Source organism: Berghia stephanieae, chromosome 3 (genome assembly GCF_034508935.2).
Source record: "Berghia stephanieae isolate SIO BIC M18660-M18661 chromosome 3, UCSD_Bste_1.3, whole genome shotgun sequence".
NCBI lineage: Eukaryota > Metazoa > Mollusca > Gastropoda > Nudibranchia > Aeolidiidae > Berghia > Berghia stephanieae.
The window spans coordinates 43,585,442-43,605,565 of NC_088362.1; the positions used below are offsets into that span (position 1 = coordinate 43,585,442).

Genomic DNA, 20,124 nt, shown 5'->3' on the forward strand with positions numbered 1-20,124 from the left:
AATTTTCTCAACGCACAGGAAATTTGTCTCTAGTCTATTCCAAGAGAAGACTGGAATAACCCAGACATCAGCTGCACTGCAAAGTGAGCTAAGGCAAGATGACTTACTCAAGGCCACAAGCAAAGACCATAACTTGAGCCATGTTGCCACCTACATTAATTTAATAATAATATACATACTACTTAATTACAAAGTCATTTTCTTACTCGTTTTATTAATTACTCTAATTGTGTGCTCATGTACCCTATCTTCATATAGTTCAGCACTCCTCCTTTTTAACGTTTACTTCAGCTCACGTGATATTGTTGATCCTTTTCATCTGCTCGCCTGACTCTTATCATCTCATGGTTAGAGCCATGAGCTTTACCTTACCCTTCCTTTGTATGTTATCCTAATGTGTTTACCTCCAGACTTCTTGAACCCTCTACATGCCGTAACATCTGGTGGGCAAGGTTTGGTCTCGTATTACACGCTAAATTAAATTAAATTGAGCTTTTATATAGCGCAATATCCACTAAATGTGCTCAAAGCGCTTTACAAGGGGTCCCTGGTCAACAGCAACATTTAACATGTAGGACGGGATATAACGCCTATTAGGCGATATTATAATTTTTCGGACAAAGACAACGCTGTTAACGGCCAGGTACTCATTTTACACCTGAAAATGTGAGTAAAGAGTCTTTTCCAAAGACTCAGCTATGCGCTGAGCGCGAGGCTCGAACCCAGGACCTTCCGATCCGAAAGTGAGTGGCATGCCACTAGACCACATAGCCGCACGCTGCCTGTTGTGTCATGAGGGAGGATTCAAGAGTGTTCTACCCATCAGATTAAAAATCCCTTGTCAATTGGGCATGGGATCTCTACAATAATGGATTACCCAAATGCTTACAAGACAAATAAAATAGAAACCAACCTGTGGAAACTGTAAAAGCTTTGGAAGTGACAGATGACAAGGGTTTGGAGGCAGGCTGTACAATGAAGCGTTGTTGAGAAGATGATGTCAACACAGGGGTAGGACTATTAGTACCAATGTTGATGGCTGAATTCTTGCCCCCTGAAAGGGCTCCCTGGAATCAGAAAATAAAGATTTAATAAATATCAAGAAAATAGTGAAATTATTATTATTATTATCATAATATGAAAATCAATGCCAATATGGCACATTGCAAACTTTAAAAAATAATACATTAATTACGTAACACACAGAAAGCTTTGGAGTAAAAAAAAAAAATGAAATTCGTCACAAATTATAACAATAGAAAACTATACCCAAATATTTACCTTAGTTGTTGGTGTTGGCACCCCAGAGCTTCCCTTGGACATATTGCCTCCAGATTTGTGAAGAGTACTAACAAGGACATTGCGCATATTTCCATTATCTTGCAAACTGCTATTAAGGCCTGAATCATCTCCACTTAATACGGACCTATCACCGGAGACCAAAGGATTTGGAACTGAATCAACACTATTACTTCTGCCCCTCATCGAACTTCTCAAGTCTGAATGTTGCATAAACTGTTGCCCTTCTGCTATTAAAGATGCGTCTCCATTAACCATGTTGGTTGAATTATTACTATTGCTGTTTATGTGGTTTGGAAGGAGAGAAACACCCCCTCTTGTTGACACCTCAAATGGACCATTAGGAAGGGCAGTGGAATCAGACACATCACCTGGTGATGATGGGTCTATTTCATCTCCGTTATACATATGTGATGAAATGGATTGTTTGTTATCACAGTTGGAAGAGTGCTCTACAGTTGAGGATGTCGATGAAACTGTAAAGCTTGAAGTTGACGATGAAAGGGATATAGATTTGGTTGAAGACTGAGAATGGGACGAAGATGATGGTAATGATAATGTAGATGACTCGGATTCCCTCTGCACAACGGGGGCCACTGAAGCTGTTGGCTTAGAAGGAACAAATTCATAGGATGACTTGGACCCCTCTGATGTAACATTTGATTTCAACAACTGCTTTTGCGCTAGATATTTGGCAATACTTGATTGCATGGAAACAACACTCGATAACCACTGTAGAGAGAGAAAGAACATGCTTAAATAAACTGGTACAGCACAATACTTGATATTTAAATCTTACAACAAAATTATCTATGTACAGATCATATAGGCACAAAGCCAAAGCTCATCATATTAGATCTCTTTGCATGCAGACCCCAAAAAGGACTCATACTGTTCAAAGCATTGTCAGTGCCAGGCTACTAGTTAGCCCTAATCAATTACAATTCAAAGTCCTAGTACTTATTAAAAATCAAATGGTACCATTACTGCAGGGGTCCTCCAGGGAACATATTCTTAAGGAATCATATTCGTAAGATATTTCAAAATTCCTCCATTTTAAGCAACACTTTTAAAAATACATTCTTTCTCAATTTCTTTTATTTAGCCTAGTAAACAAATCATCTAAGTGGCCCACTATGGGAGGTCAAAGACCCCACCCAGAGGATGCTGGAGTGGATGTGATGGATGATTTCCTTGGAAAAAAAAGACATCACTGGAATTATATACGGTGAGACCCGAGTTTTGGCATCTCTGCTTATAGGATAGAATATAATTGCTATAATTTTATAAAATCAAACTCGAGAGTCTAATTGCCCTGGAGAACTACACTTTATCACAATTGCCCAATCACAGGTAAAAAGTCACCAAGATCGTTACTAATTAAAACAAAATACTGACCTCCTCTTGCTCATCCAGACTTGCAATAAAGCCTTCCATTTTGGAGTGATCCTGTAATGGCTGGATGGGCTTTCTCTGAGGCCCAGGTAATAAGGAGGGAGGATTCTTATAAAATTGCTTGATTGCCGGAGGAACCTATACAGTTTGTAAAGGTGAAATCAAACATATAAAAAATATTTAGTCCAGCTCAAATATCTATAAAGTGTCATTCCACTAACTTTCAACAAAATGACTACAATTACCAAGATATATGACACAATAATTAAGTGGGATAAATACTATCCCATTGACTGAGTTAAAGTTAATCATGTTGTTTTCATGTCACCTTTACTGATGTGCTCTTGAGAAGTAAAACATTAATGGTAAAATTAAGGGGTTCTATCTGTGGAACTTAAGTGATCTTCAGCCAAATTCCACACTTTACAAAACCAGGCTTCAAGCATACAACATAATCTAACCCATAAATATGAGAAGAAGAAAAACCAACTCATTTTAATGCACCCTGTATACAAAAAAAAAATTGGCACATTTTGCACCCTAGTAACAGTAGTATTAATTCTATAAAGTGTAGATTTGCCATATGTCTTGTGCTTTTATATATTGCAATATCCACTAAATGTGATCAAAGCGCTTTCCAAAGGGTCCCTGACCAACAGTAACACATAACAAACAGAACAAGCATTGACAATGGTTAGAGAACTTTAAATGGCATTTTTTCGAAAGCTGCATTTTACGTACTTTTGTTTTTTTTCTCAGCAATTAGCGACAGAACCCCTTAAAACATCTAACATATTAAGCATTAATAAGATAGATGCAAGACTCACCGTGACTAAAGGCCTTGAAGCCAATTTCCGTTTGTAACGAAACATTGGTTCTTTACGATGTACTTTATTCAAGAAATCAACCTTGACAGCATGACTATCAACAAGCCCGGAGTATCTATCCCAAAGACGCAGTCTCTCAGTAAGGCTCTGGCTCTTCAGAAGATGTTGATCCTATCACAAGAAAAAAAAAAGAAATGTAATACCAAGTCATTCTACGGTTTAGGCTGATTAAACGTGACCAGAATACAAGCAAATTAGTTATCAATCTGACTATAATGGTGAATAACTAAGTAAGAGGATTGTGAATTCATCAAAAAATTCTCTGCAAATCTAAAATCTGGCACAAGCAACATGCATAAAACCTGTCTTATTTAAAATTAAATAAATAAATAAATTCTGATTTATTTAATTTTTTCCTGACATGAATCACAACTGTTAAGTTCTTCACAATAGGTATTTTAGAAACTGATCTTTAAAATACCTGCTCTAAAATTTGTGAATCTGAAGGGGAATAAATCATAAATCCATGGGTGTTATCAAGCAATGGCAAAGGTAACAAATTTATCCTATAAACATTTAAAAAATAATACCAAGAAGTTCTCGATGTGGTTGGGACACATCCATCGACCTGTTGGGAAAGATGTCAGGGGTGGATTCAAACAATCCAAGTGAAACAACAAGGGGCAGTAATCACACTGAATCAGTGGGGCAACACGGCAACTCCTGAAAAACAACCATTGAAAACAAAGCATTCATATGAATTGTTCAAGTTACTTTGTTGTTTTTTGTTTTTTAAGGGTTTTACGGCGCTTGCAACACATTTAGCTTATATCAGCGCCAGTAAAAAGGAAGAAAATGGGATAGTAAAAAGTTCTAGAATGACAAATAAAGACTTACAGGTGAAAAATATTATCTCATACAAAATACATGACATCAGAGCCCATACCCAAATGTCAAGCTTCCCTGGTATTATCTATTTCTCTTTATGCATTAGAGTATTCGGTCCATCTAGACAGCAAATTACCCCGAAAATTTTGCAAAAAAAAAAACAAAAAAAAATTCAATACATACTACAAAAGAGAAAATCACAGAATCACAATTTTAATTGGGCGGGAAAACAAAATTTTTTATCGTATGAACTGAAGTTATAAGCAATTTATGAGTATTTTGCAAGAGAACGAAAGAAAAGAAAAGAATGAAATATCAAATGCACCATGATTTTGGTTTTGAGGGTCATCAGGTGATCGGATTATGTGAAACTTTGACCACAAATAGGCAATGTAATCATCTGAAAATCTAGTCCATAGCAAAACAAACATAACTTATGCTAACATATTTAGGCGTGTTTATTTTTAGGATTTCACGGCGCTTGCAACACATTAAGGTCATATCAGCGCAAGTAAAAAGGAAGAAAATGGCATAGTAAAAAGTTCTAGAATTACAATTAAAGCAGCCAAGAGAAAGTAAGACAAAGGGGAACTGGGAACAAATAGGGATCAGATGTAGAATCCAAGAGCATAGCACCAATGTACTTAGTTTGAGATACCTATAAGTCTCATCTGGACACATGCACAAAATCCAACATAGAGGAATACACTCAAATGCTTACATTATACATTAAAAATAACAAATATAATAATACATAGCAGAGAGATGATTTACAAGGAAAAAAATATCATCTCCCAAAACAATAACCATGCATTTGACTGTTTCCCTCCCAGCCAAGACTCTGACCAGGGCCAGGAAAAAACCAAGTAATCTCATTCCAAGACAAAGACAGATAGCATGTTGGAAAACATATAAGGGGGTAGAAGACACAGTATGTACCTCCCTGCCCGCTATGGGAGGTCAGGATCCCCACCCAGACATGTAGGTGTGAATGTTGATTGAGCGGGACTATTTATCCTTACCACCAAAAGCAATTTCTTATAACACATGTTTTAACTAACATGGTTAGAATGAGAAGAATGAATATCTGTCACATCTATACAATAATACATTAATTAACTCACTTTCCACAGGAAAAACATGTTTTGGCAGGAAGTGGAACCAGTCCATTATCCAGTTCATGCGAAAGCTTTTTTGGCACTGTTTTTATAGGCTTTCCATATACACGCTTACTACTGCCTGTAGAGGAGAAAACGCAAATTACAAAAAAAATAATCAATCAAAACAACTTAAACATCCTTTATTTCCCAAAATCACATTATGAATGAAACAAAAATTAAATAGACGTAATCAAATAGATTTAAACAAGCAAAATAAGTATGCCAAGTTATCTTAGAATTCAAAAACACCAATAAATAAGTTTCTTTTTTGTTTTCATAAAGTGCACGTAATACTTTTAAAAATATAACAGCCTAGAAACATAATGCTAAACAGCAATTATTACACCTAATAGTAAATTGGCATCATAGATCACCACAACACAATTGCAGAAGACTCAAATTGCTTGTTAATGATCTAGATTTCGAGTTGTGACCTGACGGCAGAATATACCGAACAACCCCAGTCTGTTGCTGAATATCAAACTAAATGAAAGACTTGCCAAGGTCAAGTTTTGGAAAAACATCACTCAAAAAGAACTTAGAAAACATTTCCCATCATCTAAAAAATATAAACAGGTCGAGAAAAGGAGAAAAAATACAACCCCCCCCCCCCCCCCAAAAAAAAAAAAAAAAAGGAAAAAAGAAGGAAGTAAAAATATAAATTTGATAAATACTTCTAGATCCATTTTCATGACATTGAGCAAATAAAAAAAAGGGATACATATTGTTTAGAATATCGTAAAGAATCTTAATATCCCACTGTTTCTCACTAGTTTATATAACCAAATTTAAATTGAGAAGACCAAACAAAAAAAAAAAGAAATAATCAACTCCTTCTACTATCAGGTTCCATTTGAGCGACTATAAACATTGGCAGTGAAAAAAATAAACAATTCTCACATTGGTATGTGTGCTGGCCGGTCTAAAACAATAATTACCTGGTAATGGTGTATTACAGGATATTTCTTTTCCAACATCAAACTGCATAGGATTTGCAAGTCGCGCTGCTTTGGCAAGCAGTTTTAAGGGATGCTCTACATCAGGCTCAGCATCAATAGAGGCTGTTGCAGCAGTCCTCTTGCCTTTCACAGATCGATTTGAGGATTTACTTGAGTTGCTCTCTGTATCATCCTCTTTACCCTATAGAACAGTTGATAAGAGAAAAGAGATTAATAAAAACATTGTTTCCAAAATAAACTTTACATAATAATCTTTACAAAGATACTAACGACAGTGCTACACAATACATATACCAAAATCATGAAATAGTCACCAGTAAATAAATAGTATGATATTCCCTATAAACACATTTTTCGCTCAAGTTAGGGTGACATAAATGAAAAGTCCTTTGGTGTAATAATCCATTATTCCTTCTTTACCCTCCTGCATATCCAATTACTCAAAAATTAGAAAACATGGTCGCTAAATGTAAAAGGGCCAAGATTATCCCTAAAACTCTCAATCGTTTACATTAAAAATTTTAAACCAATGTTAGATGACATGAAATTTTATTTAAAATATGAATGTTATTAGTAATAGATGCTGAACTTTACCACACAAATTAAGGCATACCTCAGTTGGAGCTATTTTGCATTTATGGCATAACCACTCTCCAGGAGGCAATTCTTCTTCAATAAGGGGAGGATCACTGACAAGAGAGAAGTGACAGTTGAAGAGTGATTATTATGACATACATTCTCTTTCAATTTGTGAAATCAACATAACACATTATGAAAAATAAATACACTCCAAGAGGATTTCCTCGAACTCCTCTGGACATGCAAAAAAGTTCCAGAGGAAACCATGCACTGATGGGAAGGAGGTCAATGTCACAGTAAACCATCAGTGGTCGACATCACCGACCTTCAATATTAATTTATTGAATTCTTTATCATTGGTCGGGTGAAATTCGTTTGAGGAAGGAATGGAACGATAACAAAGAATAATAATGAAAAAAATCGGGACATTGGAATGAGTTAGAGGAAAATGTGGTGTTATAAATAAATAAAAACAAAACCAAAACAAAACTTACGTAATGACAAAATCAATTTCTCATAAAACATCAGTACATAGTCATCTCCAAATCAAAGTAGGCTCAAATGAGATAAATCATTTCCTTCGCTCTTGGAAACCTAAGAGACTTACTGGCATAAGAGATGAAAAGAGGATGGACATCGATCACAACATAACAGATCCCCTCCTTCTTTACAACTGTCACAACAGTCATGATTAGGGGCTCTTCCAGGACGACGGTAGTATATGTCTCTGTCTCGCCGTCTACGTGATCTCCTCAATGAATCTGAACTTAATGGAGGTGCCACGAGGTTTTGGATTTGCTGAACAGGATTTGAGGGGTTGGGGAGAAAAGAAAACCAGATGAAAATGTCTTCCTACAGTATAGTTTTTTTTTACAAACAAATTAAAATTTTAAAAACAAACCAAAAAAAACAACCAATAAAACAATTTGGTCCTACTTATAAGATTGCCAATTGAATTTACTATCTTATACAGCTACAGAGAAAAACAAAATAATTTGCATCATACACTCCCATTTGGACCATTATCATACTAATCCAAGATCACCGTTGGTCTGACATCTTTGGTGCCAGTCTGTCTAGGCTGATGTCATAAATGTGTCATATGTGTCAAAATATGACAGGACTTGATAGTGATCCACAGAAAATCAATGGGGGCAGTGTGACGGTCTTTGCTTCCTACCCAAAAGGTACCGAGCTCAATCACCCGCTGTTGCACTGTGTGTCCTTGAGCAAGTCACCTCTCCCTAGCTCACTCTGCAGCTGACGCCTGGGTTATTCCAGTCTTCCCTTGGAATAGACCCTAAAGACAATTTTTAAAATATTTTTGTTTTATTTTATTATCATCACTGAAAAAAAGCGGTTTGAAGCAGGACCTGAATTCATTCAGCTACATTCTGGGTGCCATGAACATAGCCACTGCAAATTAAATAATCAGAAACTGGCAAATCAAAATTCTTGATGGCGCAAGTAATCTGAAATGTTTCTACAATTTAATTCAGGCCAAGATTTTATCTCTCATGCCCTAATCTCATCCCATGCCAGTTTTGACATCCAAATGGTGGTCATCACTGGAAATGCAACAGCTTCAGATCACAAAAGCTGTCAGTTTATAAAAAAAGACAAAGAGAAGTACATTTTACAGTCTTTAAACTAATATAACTTTCCTTCTGATCATCTGATTTTCAAAAACCTGGTTTCATTAGAATCACATTGAAAAGAGCTGTACATAATTTTCATTGAGATCAAACCAATTGAATTTATTAATTCTTTACCAAAATAGCAGGTAGGTAACCTACCTACAATAATCAGAAAAAATAAAAGCTAGTACCTTTAACTAACCCTAGGACCTTTACTTATGGGTAATAAAAAAATTCTCTGACCTCGAGCTAACCCTAATATTAAAAAACCCACGAAAAACCCCAAGACACTACTGTTCAATACTCAACAACACAATAGCGACAGAGGATATAACAATGGCCATATCAGTATCAGGAAATTTTTAACTTTCACTAATCTATCAAGGTTTAAAAAAATAAATAAAAATCTACTATATGTGGCTGAAATTCCACGTACAGGCACCACTTCAATGACTAATGGTAAATATACTGACTTGCTCACCTGGAGTTTATCGATTTAGATTTGCCATCTTTGAAAGGTTTGTCGACGTTTTAGATATCCCAGATTTTATTTGTATCATGTAAAAGGAGCCAAATTAACAATTATGCTACTTACCATTGTTCCTTATAATTAGGTACCCAATCATTGAAGAAGCTAGAAACGGTCAACCAGTTTGTTTACAATATGAGGCAATCGAGATGTGCAATCATTTAACTTTTGACTTTAAGGTGTCTACATAACGTACTTCCGGCGTTCGAATTTTTCTTTTTTATACTTTTACTATCCTCCGGGTAAGTGTGGTTTTTGGTTTAGACGAAACAGTGAAATTTATTGTTCAGTGGCTCCGTTAAAATACACTAGGATGTGTTAGGACAGGGCAATTCTAAAAAGCATCGCTTAGCCTTGGCAATCCATCATTAATATAAACGGCCCATGAGCTATGCGTAGCGCTATGGAACATTCCTAATTAACTTTATGGTCATTCAACTACGATTCATGAATACTTTCTTTCCTTATAAAAATAATCTGAATTTGACGAATTGACTGAGAATTTACAGGTCTAAATATGTAAACAAAACATAATAAATTACATAACAGTGAGATGATTTATAAGGGAAAAAAATATCATCTCCCAAAAACTATACTTTCGACTGTTTCCCTCTCAGCCAGGGTATCTAGCCAGGACTAGGACAAAACCAAGTCTCATTCCAAGACAAAGGCAGAAAGCAAGTTGGAAAACAGATATAGGGGGATAAAAGAGACAGTAAGGACCTCCCTCCTTGGAGCGCCCACTATGAGGGAGGCAGGAACCACAGAGAGAGAGAGAGAGAGAGAGAGAGAGAGAGAGAGACAGAGAGAGAGAGAGGGGAGGGGGAGGAGGAGAGAAAGGAGAGAGGGTTATGTATTGATTTTTTTTTCCAATCCCTACCAAACATCTATTCATCCAAGGACACCACTGGCCTTGTGTCACTTTTGACATTTGGTGCCACCCTGTCTACACTGACTTCATAATAATCCGAGTGTCACCAAAATTCATGCAAATGAACAAAGGTGTCAAAATTTGATACTTCATGGTGATTTTTTTTTATCAATCTGCCGTGAAGCGACCTGACTGCTTTTCATAGAAAAGACAGCGAGATCCATCCATTGCTTGTATTGCAACAGTTTACCAGTTAATGTGTACGTAGATCCTGAGGCTAGGTGCCTGGTCCATGTACGTAGGCATCCCAAAAAAAAAAAAAAAAAAGAAAAGAAGAGGCAAAAACCTGCTATGGAACAAATTTTGCGCACCAATTATTACTGCATTTATGCAAAATCATTTCATGCACCAAATTGCATATCTAGTTACACTTCTTCCGCAATCTTTTTCTAAAGAAACTTTTTTTTAAAAACCAGGTCTTTTTATGACATCAATTGAATGATGATTGACATGGCCATCGATTTAGTGAGGAATGAATTATGAAAATTTACAAAATTTCAAAAATATAACTTGAAATTCATCAAGCCTCAAAGATTGTCGAGTACCAAATGTTTTTTTAAAAATAGAAAACAAATGTATCTTCAAATCGAAACTGCTTTTGACTGTAGGCGTTAAGTTTTTAAAATTCTTTTTCTATCTAAATGTATAGTGAAATGGTGGCCAAGGTTCAAAATGACCCGAAGTATAGCAACACACAAATTGTGACCAGAACTTTTAAGTCTGGTTAATTGACAGTTTGTTTAGAGAATAATCACAAACTCGTATGCAAAGAAAAATAAGCAAAGGATCTTATTTTCGTCTCTGCATACTATCTATATGTATGGTGGACAACTTAAAGTAGGCAGTGAGCAGCAGCAGTGGCAGTCAAATTGTGACCCAGCTCGCCCATTGGAAAGTTGTGACTGGAAATTGCAGTTCGCATTTAGAGGGGTTCAATTAAAGATACATAACTTCGTTATAAAGAGGAATATAGCAGATATTTTGGTATCATTATTTTCGTCTTTTAATTTCCTTTTAAATAGTGCCAAGTAACGAAAGATCCATGAAAAATTTCAGGAGTTATATCATCAAGTTAAAATTTGACAGTTTTCAAATGCGTTTATTTTTTAAAATACAGTGTGTGTTTTAAAAATAAAAACGCATGTTTTTAGAATAACATCTAAACTTTATTCATGCCAAATTTCAAGACTCTATATCTAAGCGCAGAAACTTTTTAACTCTGCGCCGAAATGCTGTGATTTCATTATCTTCTCGTCATGGCTGCCCGATGATATCGATATTTTAAATTTAGTCTAGGGAGTTTAATAGAAATTCTAAATGTACCTCACACACTTGAAACCAATGTCATATGAAAGAGCTGGTAACACAGATTACAAAATAGTTTGAATTTTGTTTCGATCATGATTAGAAATGTAGTTACGACAGTTCAAAGTCTGAAATTTCAGACCGATTTTTACCCTAAAATTACCATTGCAAAGTTGTGACCGAAATCGCGTGATAATAAAAAATGGTTAAAACAGTCAATATGGAGTTATCATATATTGTATACCAAAATGTTCGTCTTATCGAGAACAATGCATTTACATTAATAAAGAGGAAGATAAACATTTCAAATTAACACATTATTACACAATATGACGCAAATGTTACATAATCAAAAACTCAGCTAGACGTAAGAAACAATTTCTATACCAATTTATCCCCAATATCTCACTGAAACAATTGCAAATAATTCTCCTCTTTGAATTAATACATAGAGAATAGAAAAGGGTTTGAGAGGATTTAAATGAAAAGATATAAACATGTTGTGTAATGACACAGAATGAGTTTATTTTTACCTATGGCAATTTAATTGCATATAAATAAAATGGTAGATTGAAGGTCTCCCTAATCTGTTAATAAAACTCCATATTGACTGTTTTAACCATTTTTTATTAACGGCACGCGATTTCGGTCACAGGTCACAACTTTCCAATGGTAATTTGGGCTAAAAATCAGTCTGAAATTTCAGACTTTGAACTGCCGTATTTCTAATCAAGATAGAAAAAAAATTCAAACTGTTCTGTAATCAGTGTTGCTGGCCCTTTCATATGACATTGGTTTCAAGTGTGTGAATTACATTTAGAATTTTTGTTAAACTCCCTACTTAAACTTAATCGGCCCACCTCTCTCTAGACTAGGCACTTAAATGAAAATTCAGTTTTCAAATGACAGTATAAAATTTGGTTTACTATGATGCAGTATACCATCCCGATGATAAAACCGTTTGAATTTTGTCTCTAGGTTATATAAAAGCAGAGTTATTCAATTTTTTATGCCTTAAAAACACCCAAAAATTACTATAGAATCAGCCTGAAATTGGGCACCAGCTGACTGAAAAAACGAAAGGGGATTCCCCTGAAACACTGTGACGTCACAAGGCTAGGAGCCAATGACCGACGCTGACCACGGCAGTCCAAGCTGAAATGGCGTTACTTTGGTAGATTTTGAAATGAGTGTGATTTTATGGAATGCTCAAAGGGTATCCTGGAAGCAGTTTTGAAAGTTGAAAATGGTATCATTGGAAAGGAAAATGATTGAATTTTATGATTATTTATGTTTTAAGGGAATTTTTTCATGAATGATGATAAGCGGCTTGATTTTCTTGCCCACTAAAATTAAGCTATCTTTCCATTACAATATCTTCTAAATGAATTTAAGGAGGGAAACGGTAATTGTACCAAATGATAGGGCGTTCAATGCCCTTTATTTTGGTATTTAATTTATCCAATTCTGTAAATAAATACCAGAGATATCTCAATTTAACCAAGCCATGGTTTTAGCCTGCAGCTCACAAACGATAACTAGCGGTCACACAGGTGAATGGGAGAACTGTGACACAGATTTAGCCCTTCATTTAAGTGCCTGTCTAGACGGACTGCCAGAGAGGTGAGCCGGTGTTACCAATACTTAGCTTCTATACCAGGACAAATCATTCGTTTGGACAGAAAAATAAATAAAAAACTTACCGCTTACCGTCAAAAGCAGTTTAGATTTGAAGATGCATTTGTTTTCTATCAAAAAACATTCGGTACTGGACAAACCTTGATGAATTTCAAAAGTTGTGTTGAAATTATATCCTAATTTTTTTCATGATTCATTCCTCGCGAAATCGTGTGGGTTTCGTTTCTGTTATCAAGGTGCCGCCCCAGGTTTTTTAGTGTCCCTAGATAGGTATGCAATTTGGTGCATTAGTGCAGTAAAAATTGGTGCGCAAAATTAGTTCGTAGCGGATGCGAGACTGTGTGTGTGTGTGTTTGTGCGTGAGTGTCTCTTTCTTTCTTTTTTTTTTTTTGGGAGTGCCTACGTACACAGTAACGGGGCATCTAGCCTCAGGATCTACGTACACGTAAACTGGTTTACCGTTGCAACACAAGCAATAGATGGTCCTCGCTGTCTTGACCGCATGCGCTCGTGTGTGTGTGCGAGTTATTTTTTTAAAAATCAGAACAATTTTAACCATTAATGGCGAGATTCGATCTTACACTACACTCCCCAAACTCCAGATCTTAGTCGTAATGTTATCATTAAAAGACAAGCTTTGGGATTTATAGTTTAATTGAAGCCCGAGTCTAAATATACTCTTACTACTGCTCTCTTGGTGAAACGATTTATTCCGCATAAGCAATCTGCAGAAAAAAATCAGTGTCACTGTAAAAGGTTAAAATTTCACGAAGTACGCTCCATGAACACCGCTGTAACATTCCTTTGATCTACGTCATCAGGCAACCCGTTGTTTCTTTCATCTTTTCCCATTCCCCCTTACTATCCCCCCATCCCCCCGCCCATCTCTCTCTCTCTCTCTTTCTTTCTTATCATAGTGTTATCCCTTCCCCTTCCCATCTCAATGTAAAATGAAAACGTTCTGCTGTTTGCAGATAAATGTATGATTGTTTTGTTTTTTCTCTCTCACTCGGCTAGGATTAAAAACCAAGACATCAGGTAATTGGTGTCTAATGCCAAAGTATAGATTCTCTCTTTGGCCAATTTAGTCACGCATGTGGCAGCCCAGCTATTTATTATGTTCTGCCTATAACACACAATAAGTGGGATTTTGGGGGTGGGTACGAAAGAAATCAAGGTCATAAGTAACCGTGCACAAGAGCTGTATAGGGAATTGGTTTCTGGGGTCTTGCAAATACCAAATATTTTATGGAAAGCTCTTTCGAACTCCAAGACGTCTGGTTTGTTTTGCTATCTTGGAACAAACGAAACAGAGATGTCTTGATGTGTGACCTAGTTGTCTGATTTTGTGACCTGGATGTAAGGTTTTGTGACCTAGATGTATCCTTTTGTGTGTGCAAGCCATGCGGGTAAGTACAGCGATAGCTTGCCAGTTGAGGAAAAAAAAAGAAGGAAGAAGCAGCGTATCCGCATTTGAAAAACAAAACAAAAAAACCTGAAAAAACAAATCCAGTAGCAATGCAACCTTTTAGTGGCGAAATTCGATCTTTGACCTAACACCAAATCTTCTATCATCAAAAGACAAGTAACGGCAAAATGATTATAGACAATTGAAGTCCGAGTTGCGATAGTCTGACTGCTCTCTTGGTGGAAACGCTGTATTGGCGTTGGCTTCCGGCGACAACAGACGTGTTGTGAATATTTACCTATTTTCTACACATATTTTTATTCATTTATCATTCAATCGTCGGAATTTAAGCCTAATTTTTATTCAAAATGGATGTGAAGTATATAGTGTTCATGATTTTTATATTTATTAGTATATTTATAAGCATAAATGGTGTTTTAGCCTGTGATTTTACTGCCAAAGTAAGCCTATTGATAACTTATACTCCAGAGACTCTCCGATCCCTCCAACCCGTGTCACCCCCACCACCCACTATTGACACATCGTTTATTAAAGTAAGAAAGAGGGGGAGAAAGGGAGGAATAAAAACAAAATTTAACAGACGGCCTTTTCGTCCATTTTTACCCTGTGTAGTGACAGGTAATGTAAGATCACTGAAAAATAAAATTGATGAACTGTTTTCACTGTGTCGTTTTAATAGTGACTATCGTCAAGCCTCCATAATAGCGTTAACAGAGACTTGGCTATCTCCTCACATACCATCATCATGTTTTAATATTGAACAATATTCACTATTTCGAGGAGATCGGACTAATGTAAATAAACGAACTGGGGGTGGGGTGTGCACATATATTAACAACAAATGGTGCCACCCCAATAACTGTCAGATAAAGAAAATGTATTGTGACGATTATATTGAATTTATTACTGTTTCGTCACGACCATATTACCCACCCCGGGAATATACTCATGTCATCATCATCAACGTCTACATTCCACCATCATCAGACAACACCACAGCGAAAAATATTTTGAGGAAAGAAATACAGGACATTCAAATTAAGTCACCCGATGCCGTATTGATGGTCACTGGCGATTTTAACCAATGTAACGATTTTACTCTCCCGGGACTTCATCAATACGTGGACTGCGAGACAAGGGACAAAAAAAACATTAGATTTATTCCTGTGTAATATTAAAAATAGTTATAAATGTTTACCCCGTGCCCCATTAGGTTTATCTGACCACTGCATGCTCTTGCTACTCCCCACCTACCGCCCTGTTTTTAAACGTGTAAAACCAGTAAAGAAAAGTGTACAGATCTGGAATGGAAGTGTGTGTGAAGATTTGCGTGGTTGTTTTGAATGCACTGACTGGAATGTTTTTATCGAATCATGTGATAGTGTGGATGAGCTGAATGACTGTGTGAGTGAGTATTTAAAATTCTGTGAACAGCTAGTGTCTTGTAAAAAAGAAATAAAATATTATCCTAACAACAAGCCTTGGATAACAAAAGATCTAAAACTTTTATTGAACCAAAAGAAAACTCTCTATACTAGTGGAAACAAAAAGATCTGAAAACAAAACAAAAGAGATAAAGAGGGTAATATCTAGTTGTAGAGATAAGTACAAAAATAAAATTGAAAAATGCTTTTCTTCTGGGGATATACGGGACACGTGGCGGGGGCTTAAAACTGCTGTGAACTATAATCCAAAGCCCACGATTATATCAGAAGATATCGAAATTGAAACTTTAAATAAATTTTATTCACGTTTCGACACAGCAAACAAATTTGATATTGAAAATGAAAAACAAAAATTAGACAGGGCTTTGGAAGATGAAATGGCTATTGAGGTCAGTGAAGAGGAAACGAGATTCGTATTTTCGAAACTAAACGAGAGGAAGGCTGCTGGGCCGGATGGATTGAAAGGAAAACTATTAAAAGAATGTGCCCACCAGCTTTCCCCCATTTATACACATATTTTTAACTGGTCCCTCCAATGCGTTTCAATCCCTCAAATTTGGAAAACTTCAAAAATTATTCCTGTTCCAAAAAAAGAAAAACTTGAAACTATGAACGATCTCAGACCTGTTGCACTGACTTCAATAGTCATGAAATCTTTAGAAAAACTTGTTCTTGTTAAAATTAGGAATCAGTTTATGCCATTGAGTGATAGTCATCAATTTGCTTACAAACCAGGACGTGGCGTAGAGGATGCCATTTTGCTGTTTACAAACAACATCTACAGGCATCTAGATCACGCTAGGAGCTATTGCAGATTGCTTTTTGCAGATTTTTCTTCAGCGTTCAATACAATGCAACCTCGGTTGTTCAAAAATTGACTAGTCTGAATTTAAACAAGTATATAATTGCTTGGGTGCTCGAATTTCTTACGGAGAGAGCACAATATGTTCAATTAGGGCAAAACAAATCTTCCTGTATATCTACAAATACTGGCGCTCCTCAAGGTTGTGTATTGTCCCCTGTATTATTCACAATATACACGAATGACTGTAGAAGTCAAAACCTGAGTGTACCTTTAATAGAGTTTGCAGATGACACCGCTCTTCAAGGCCTCATAACAAATGGCAACAAAGTGGCTTATAGGCAAGAAATTGATAGATTTGTGTCTTGGTGTGATGCCCACCACCTAGAGCTTAACATAAGCAAGACAAAGGAGCTAGTGATTGACTTTAGGAGAGTGAAGGAACCGATAGAACCGTTAAAATTAAAGGACCAATTCGTCCAGCGAGTTCCTCACTACAAATACCTTGGTGTAACGATTGATGACAGGCTCAAGTGGGATGAACACTTGAAAATAATTAGGCATAAGATGTGCAGACGTACATATTTTTTATCTAAACTCTCTCAGTTTAGAATAGATAAAACCCTCTGCACATTATTTTATAGAGCAGTAATTGAAAGTGTTTTGTCATTTTGTATAACAGCTTGGGGAGGCAATTGCTTAGCAGTGGAAAGGAACAAAATAAATTCAAATATTAAAAAATCCATTAAACGCTATATAAATGATGTTGACGATGTAGATCTTTTATACGAGAAATTTTGTATAAATAAAATAACTAAAATATTAAATGACCAGTATCATCCACTAAGACCATCAATTATTATGTCAGAAAGAAGTGGTCGCCCTTTCTCTATTTCAACGAAAACAGAGAGACACCGAAAATCTTTTCTGCCGTCCAGTATTAGGCTTTATAACAACAAGCAATAATCATTTTATATAATTATTTCTCATTTTTACTTTTTAAAAATATAAATATTAATTTATTAATTTATTTGTTTTGCAATCTTTTCAATTTTCAATTTATAGTGACAGTTTTAACTATTTTACAGTGTTGAAATTATTCATATTATAAAGCGCAGCTCAGGTTATAGAGCTGCTCCTTTTTATATATATACATCCTATTTCCATTGTATTTTTATCTTATGTGTAAATTATAACACGTCTGTACAAAAAATTTCCTTTTTGGGATGCAATAAAGTATTATTATTATTATTATTATTATTATTATTATTATTATTATTCCCCGTTAACAATAATAAAGATAAAAGCAAACTATTATCTAAAAGCAAAAAATTAGCTTCGCTGTTAAGGGGTTAAGAACACCTGCAACTGCAAGCATCCTTGAGATGCTCTACGTCACCAAGGTCACCAATCGACACGTCTCCCTCTCGTCGGCATGCACCCCCCCCCCTCCACTCTTTCAAGGTGGTGGTGGCGGCGGATAAAAAAGGCCTTTTTTCTTCATTCAATCAACTTGACTGCTGGTGGACCCTAGGCCTCTCTACAAGTACAAGAAATAATACTCACATTTTCTCTGCTCCAACGAAAATATCTACCCCCTACCGGTCTAATTATTTGTAGCAGACGACAAATTTCTCAAAACGGTCACGTGACACTGTAAAAACAACACAGGAAGTCCATGAAAGCTTATTTACGGCATTTCCTTTGAACCGTGTAAACAACAAAATTTCGTTTTCATTCGACTCAACGGGTCAGATTGGCCGGTATTTTTTTAACGAACTAAAGTTCTGAAAATCAAAATGTTTCTTAGAAAGTTGAAAGATGCTAGTTTTTGAAACAGAGGTAGGTTTTTAAAAAAAATCTTTATATTTTACGTGAATGCATGCTCAAGGCGAGTTGGACGTGCAGCGGAGGTTGGTCGGCCAAAGGCCCACCTCTCTAGCTGTTATTGTTTACCGTAGGTACTTTGGTAAACGTCCATTTGGCCCTCCAGCAGGGAGCCGATAAATGGCCTAGTGGCTGTGACCCGATTTTTTTGGACTTTTGAGTGATGGGTCTCAGAAAAAGTTCCATAGATTTTTTGTTTATGGATGGATTTTAATGATTGATGTCTTATTTTCTTCAGGAGAAATTAATCTATCGTTTGGTGTAGTTTATTTTAAAATCAATGACAATTTAGTATAACTTTTGATTATGGATAAAATAGGGTATAATTTAGCTTTGGATAATTAAAAGATTAGACCTTGGTAAATCAAAATTTCATGCTGGCACGTTTATTTAACATCTTAACTTTTTTATAAAATTAAATTCAGGGCAAAGTTGTATACCGCATCCATGAAATTCGTTCCAGTAAAATCCGTACACTCAAATCTTAGCGGCCATTTTAGACCAGTTTTGAAATCCAAATGGTGGTTACTACCGGAAATGCAACAATTTTCAGGTCACAAAGTCCGTCAGTAAATAACAAAGGCAAATAAATGACCATTTTTCAGCCTTTAAATTAATATAACTTTTTTTCTGCTTATCCGATTTTCACAATTTTGGTATCATTAGAATCGTGTTGAAAAGCACTTTAAAATGATATAGGTTTCATTGAGCTCAATCCAATTTGAATTTTTTACCAAAGTACCTACCACAATGTTGCGAAACTTGAAAACGAATGGAGTAAATGAATGGGGAATCTATTATGACTCCATCTATTATAGTTAATCATCAAAAACAAAATCATGAAACAGTTCAATACATAATTTGGGGTATCTGTTCCTCACCTCCATGATTCCTCCGCTGGTGTCCAAGTCCCATAGTTCAGCATTCGACATTTTGTCCTAGTCCGAGAGATTAGCAGAACACAGTACAGCTCTGAAGTCTTTGGGCAAACGGTTGTTTACCTACTTTAGTGGATTGTAAAGTATCAGCAAAACTATTAGACAGCAAACTTACAGTTGATCCGTACCGCCATCATCCCTCACATCTTGCCGAGTCTCTACTTCGGCTGAGGGTAGGAAAAATTGATAATGAATGCTCGAGAGAAAATGGCTTGGGAGTTGCGACTGCTGCTACCGAGGGAGCCGTCTATCCAACTTATTTTCACAATCGTTCAAGTCTTGTGGTATAAATTGCAATCTTATATTGGACTTTAAGACATTTCAAACTAATGGGGACGCCTTTTGTCCCACAATATCACCTCAGAATTTATCATGCACCCCGATCATCGCAATAATCCATTCTTATTTACTAACAGTAACACAGGCTACAGTGAAAAACTTGGCGCAAAATGTCGGCCATTAGTCGGACATGCGCA

At 36.1% G+C, this 20,124-nt stretch overlaps 1 protein-coding gene across 1 annotated transcript in view; it reads right to left on the reverse strand.

Moving 5' to 3' along the window:
• The window catches only part of LOC144967792 (PHD finger protein 12-like), a 34,827-nt gene extending 14,703 nt beyond the window's left edge, over positions 1-20,124 (reverse strand). Inside the window, exons 1-10 of the mRNA XM_078905439.1 lie at positions 19,592-20,124; positions 7,715-7,905; positions 7,142-7,217; positions 6,508-6,709; positions 5,534-5,648; positions 4,112-4,244; positions 3,522-3,692; positions 2,698-2,832; positions 1,282-2,031; positions 914-1,067 (exon numbers count right to left, since the gene is read on the reverse strand). Of these exons, the coding sequence (XP_078761565.1) occupies positions 914-1,067; positions 1,282-2,031; positions 2,698-2,832; positions 3,522-3,692; positions 4,112-4,244; positions 5,534-5,648; positions 6,508-6,709; positions 7,142-7,217; positions 7,715-7,905; positions 19,592-19,642 (1,978 nt within the window). The 5' untranslated portion in view covers positions 19,643-20,124. The remainder of the gene's footprint in view (positions 1-913; positions 1,068-1,281; positions 2,032-2,697; positions 2,833-3,521; positions 3,693-4,111; positions 4,245-5,533; positions 5,649-6,507; positions 6,710-7,141; positions 7,218-7,714; positions 7,906-19,591) is intronic.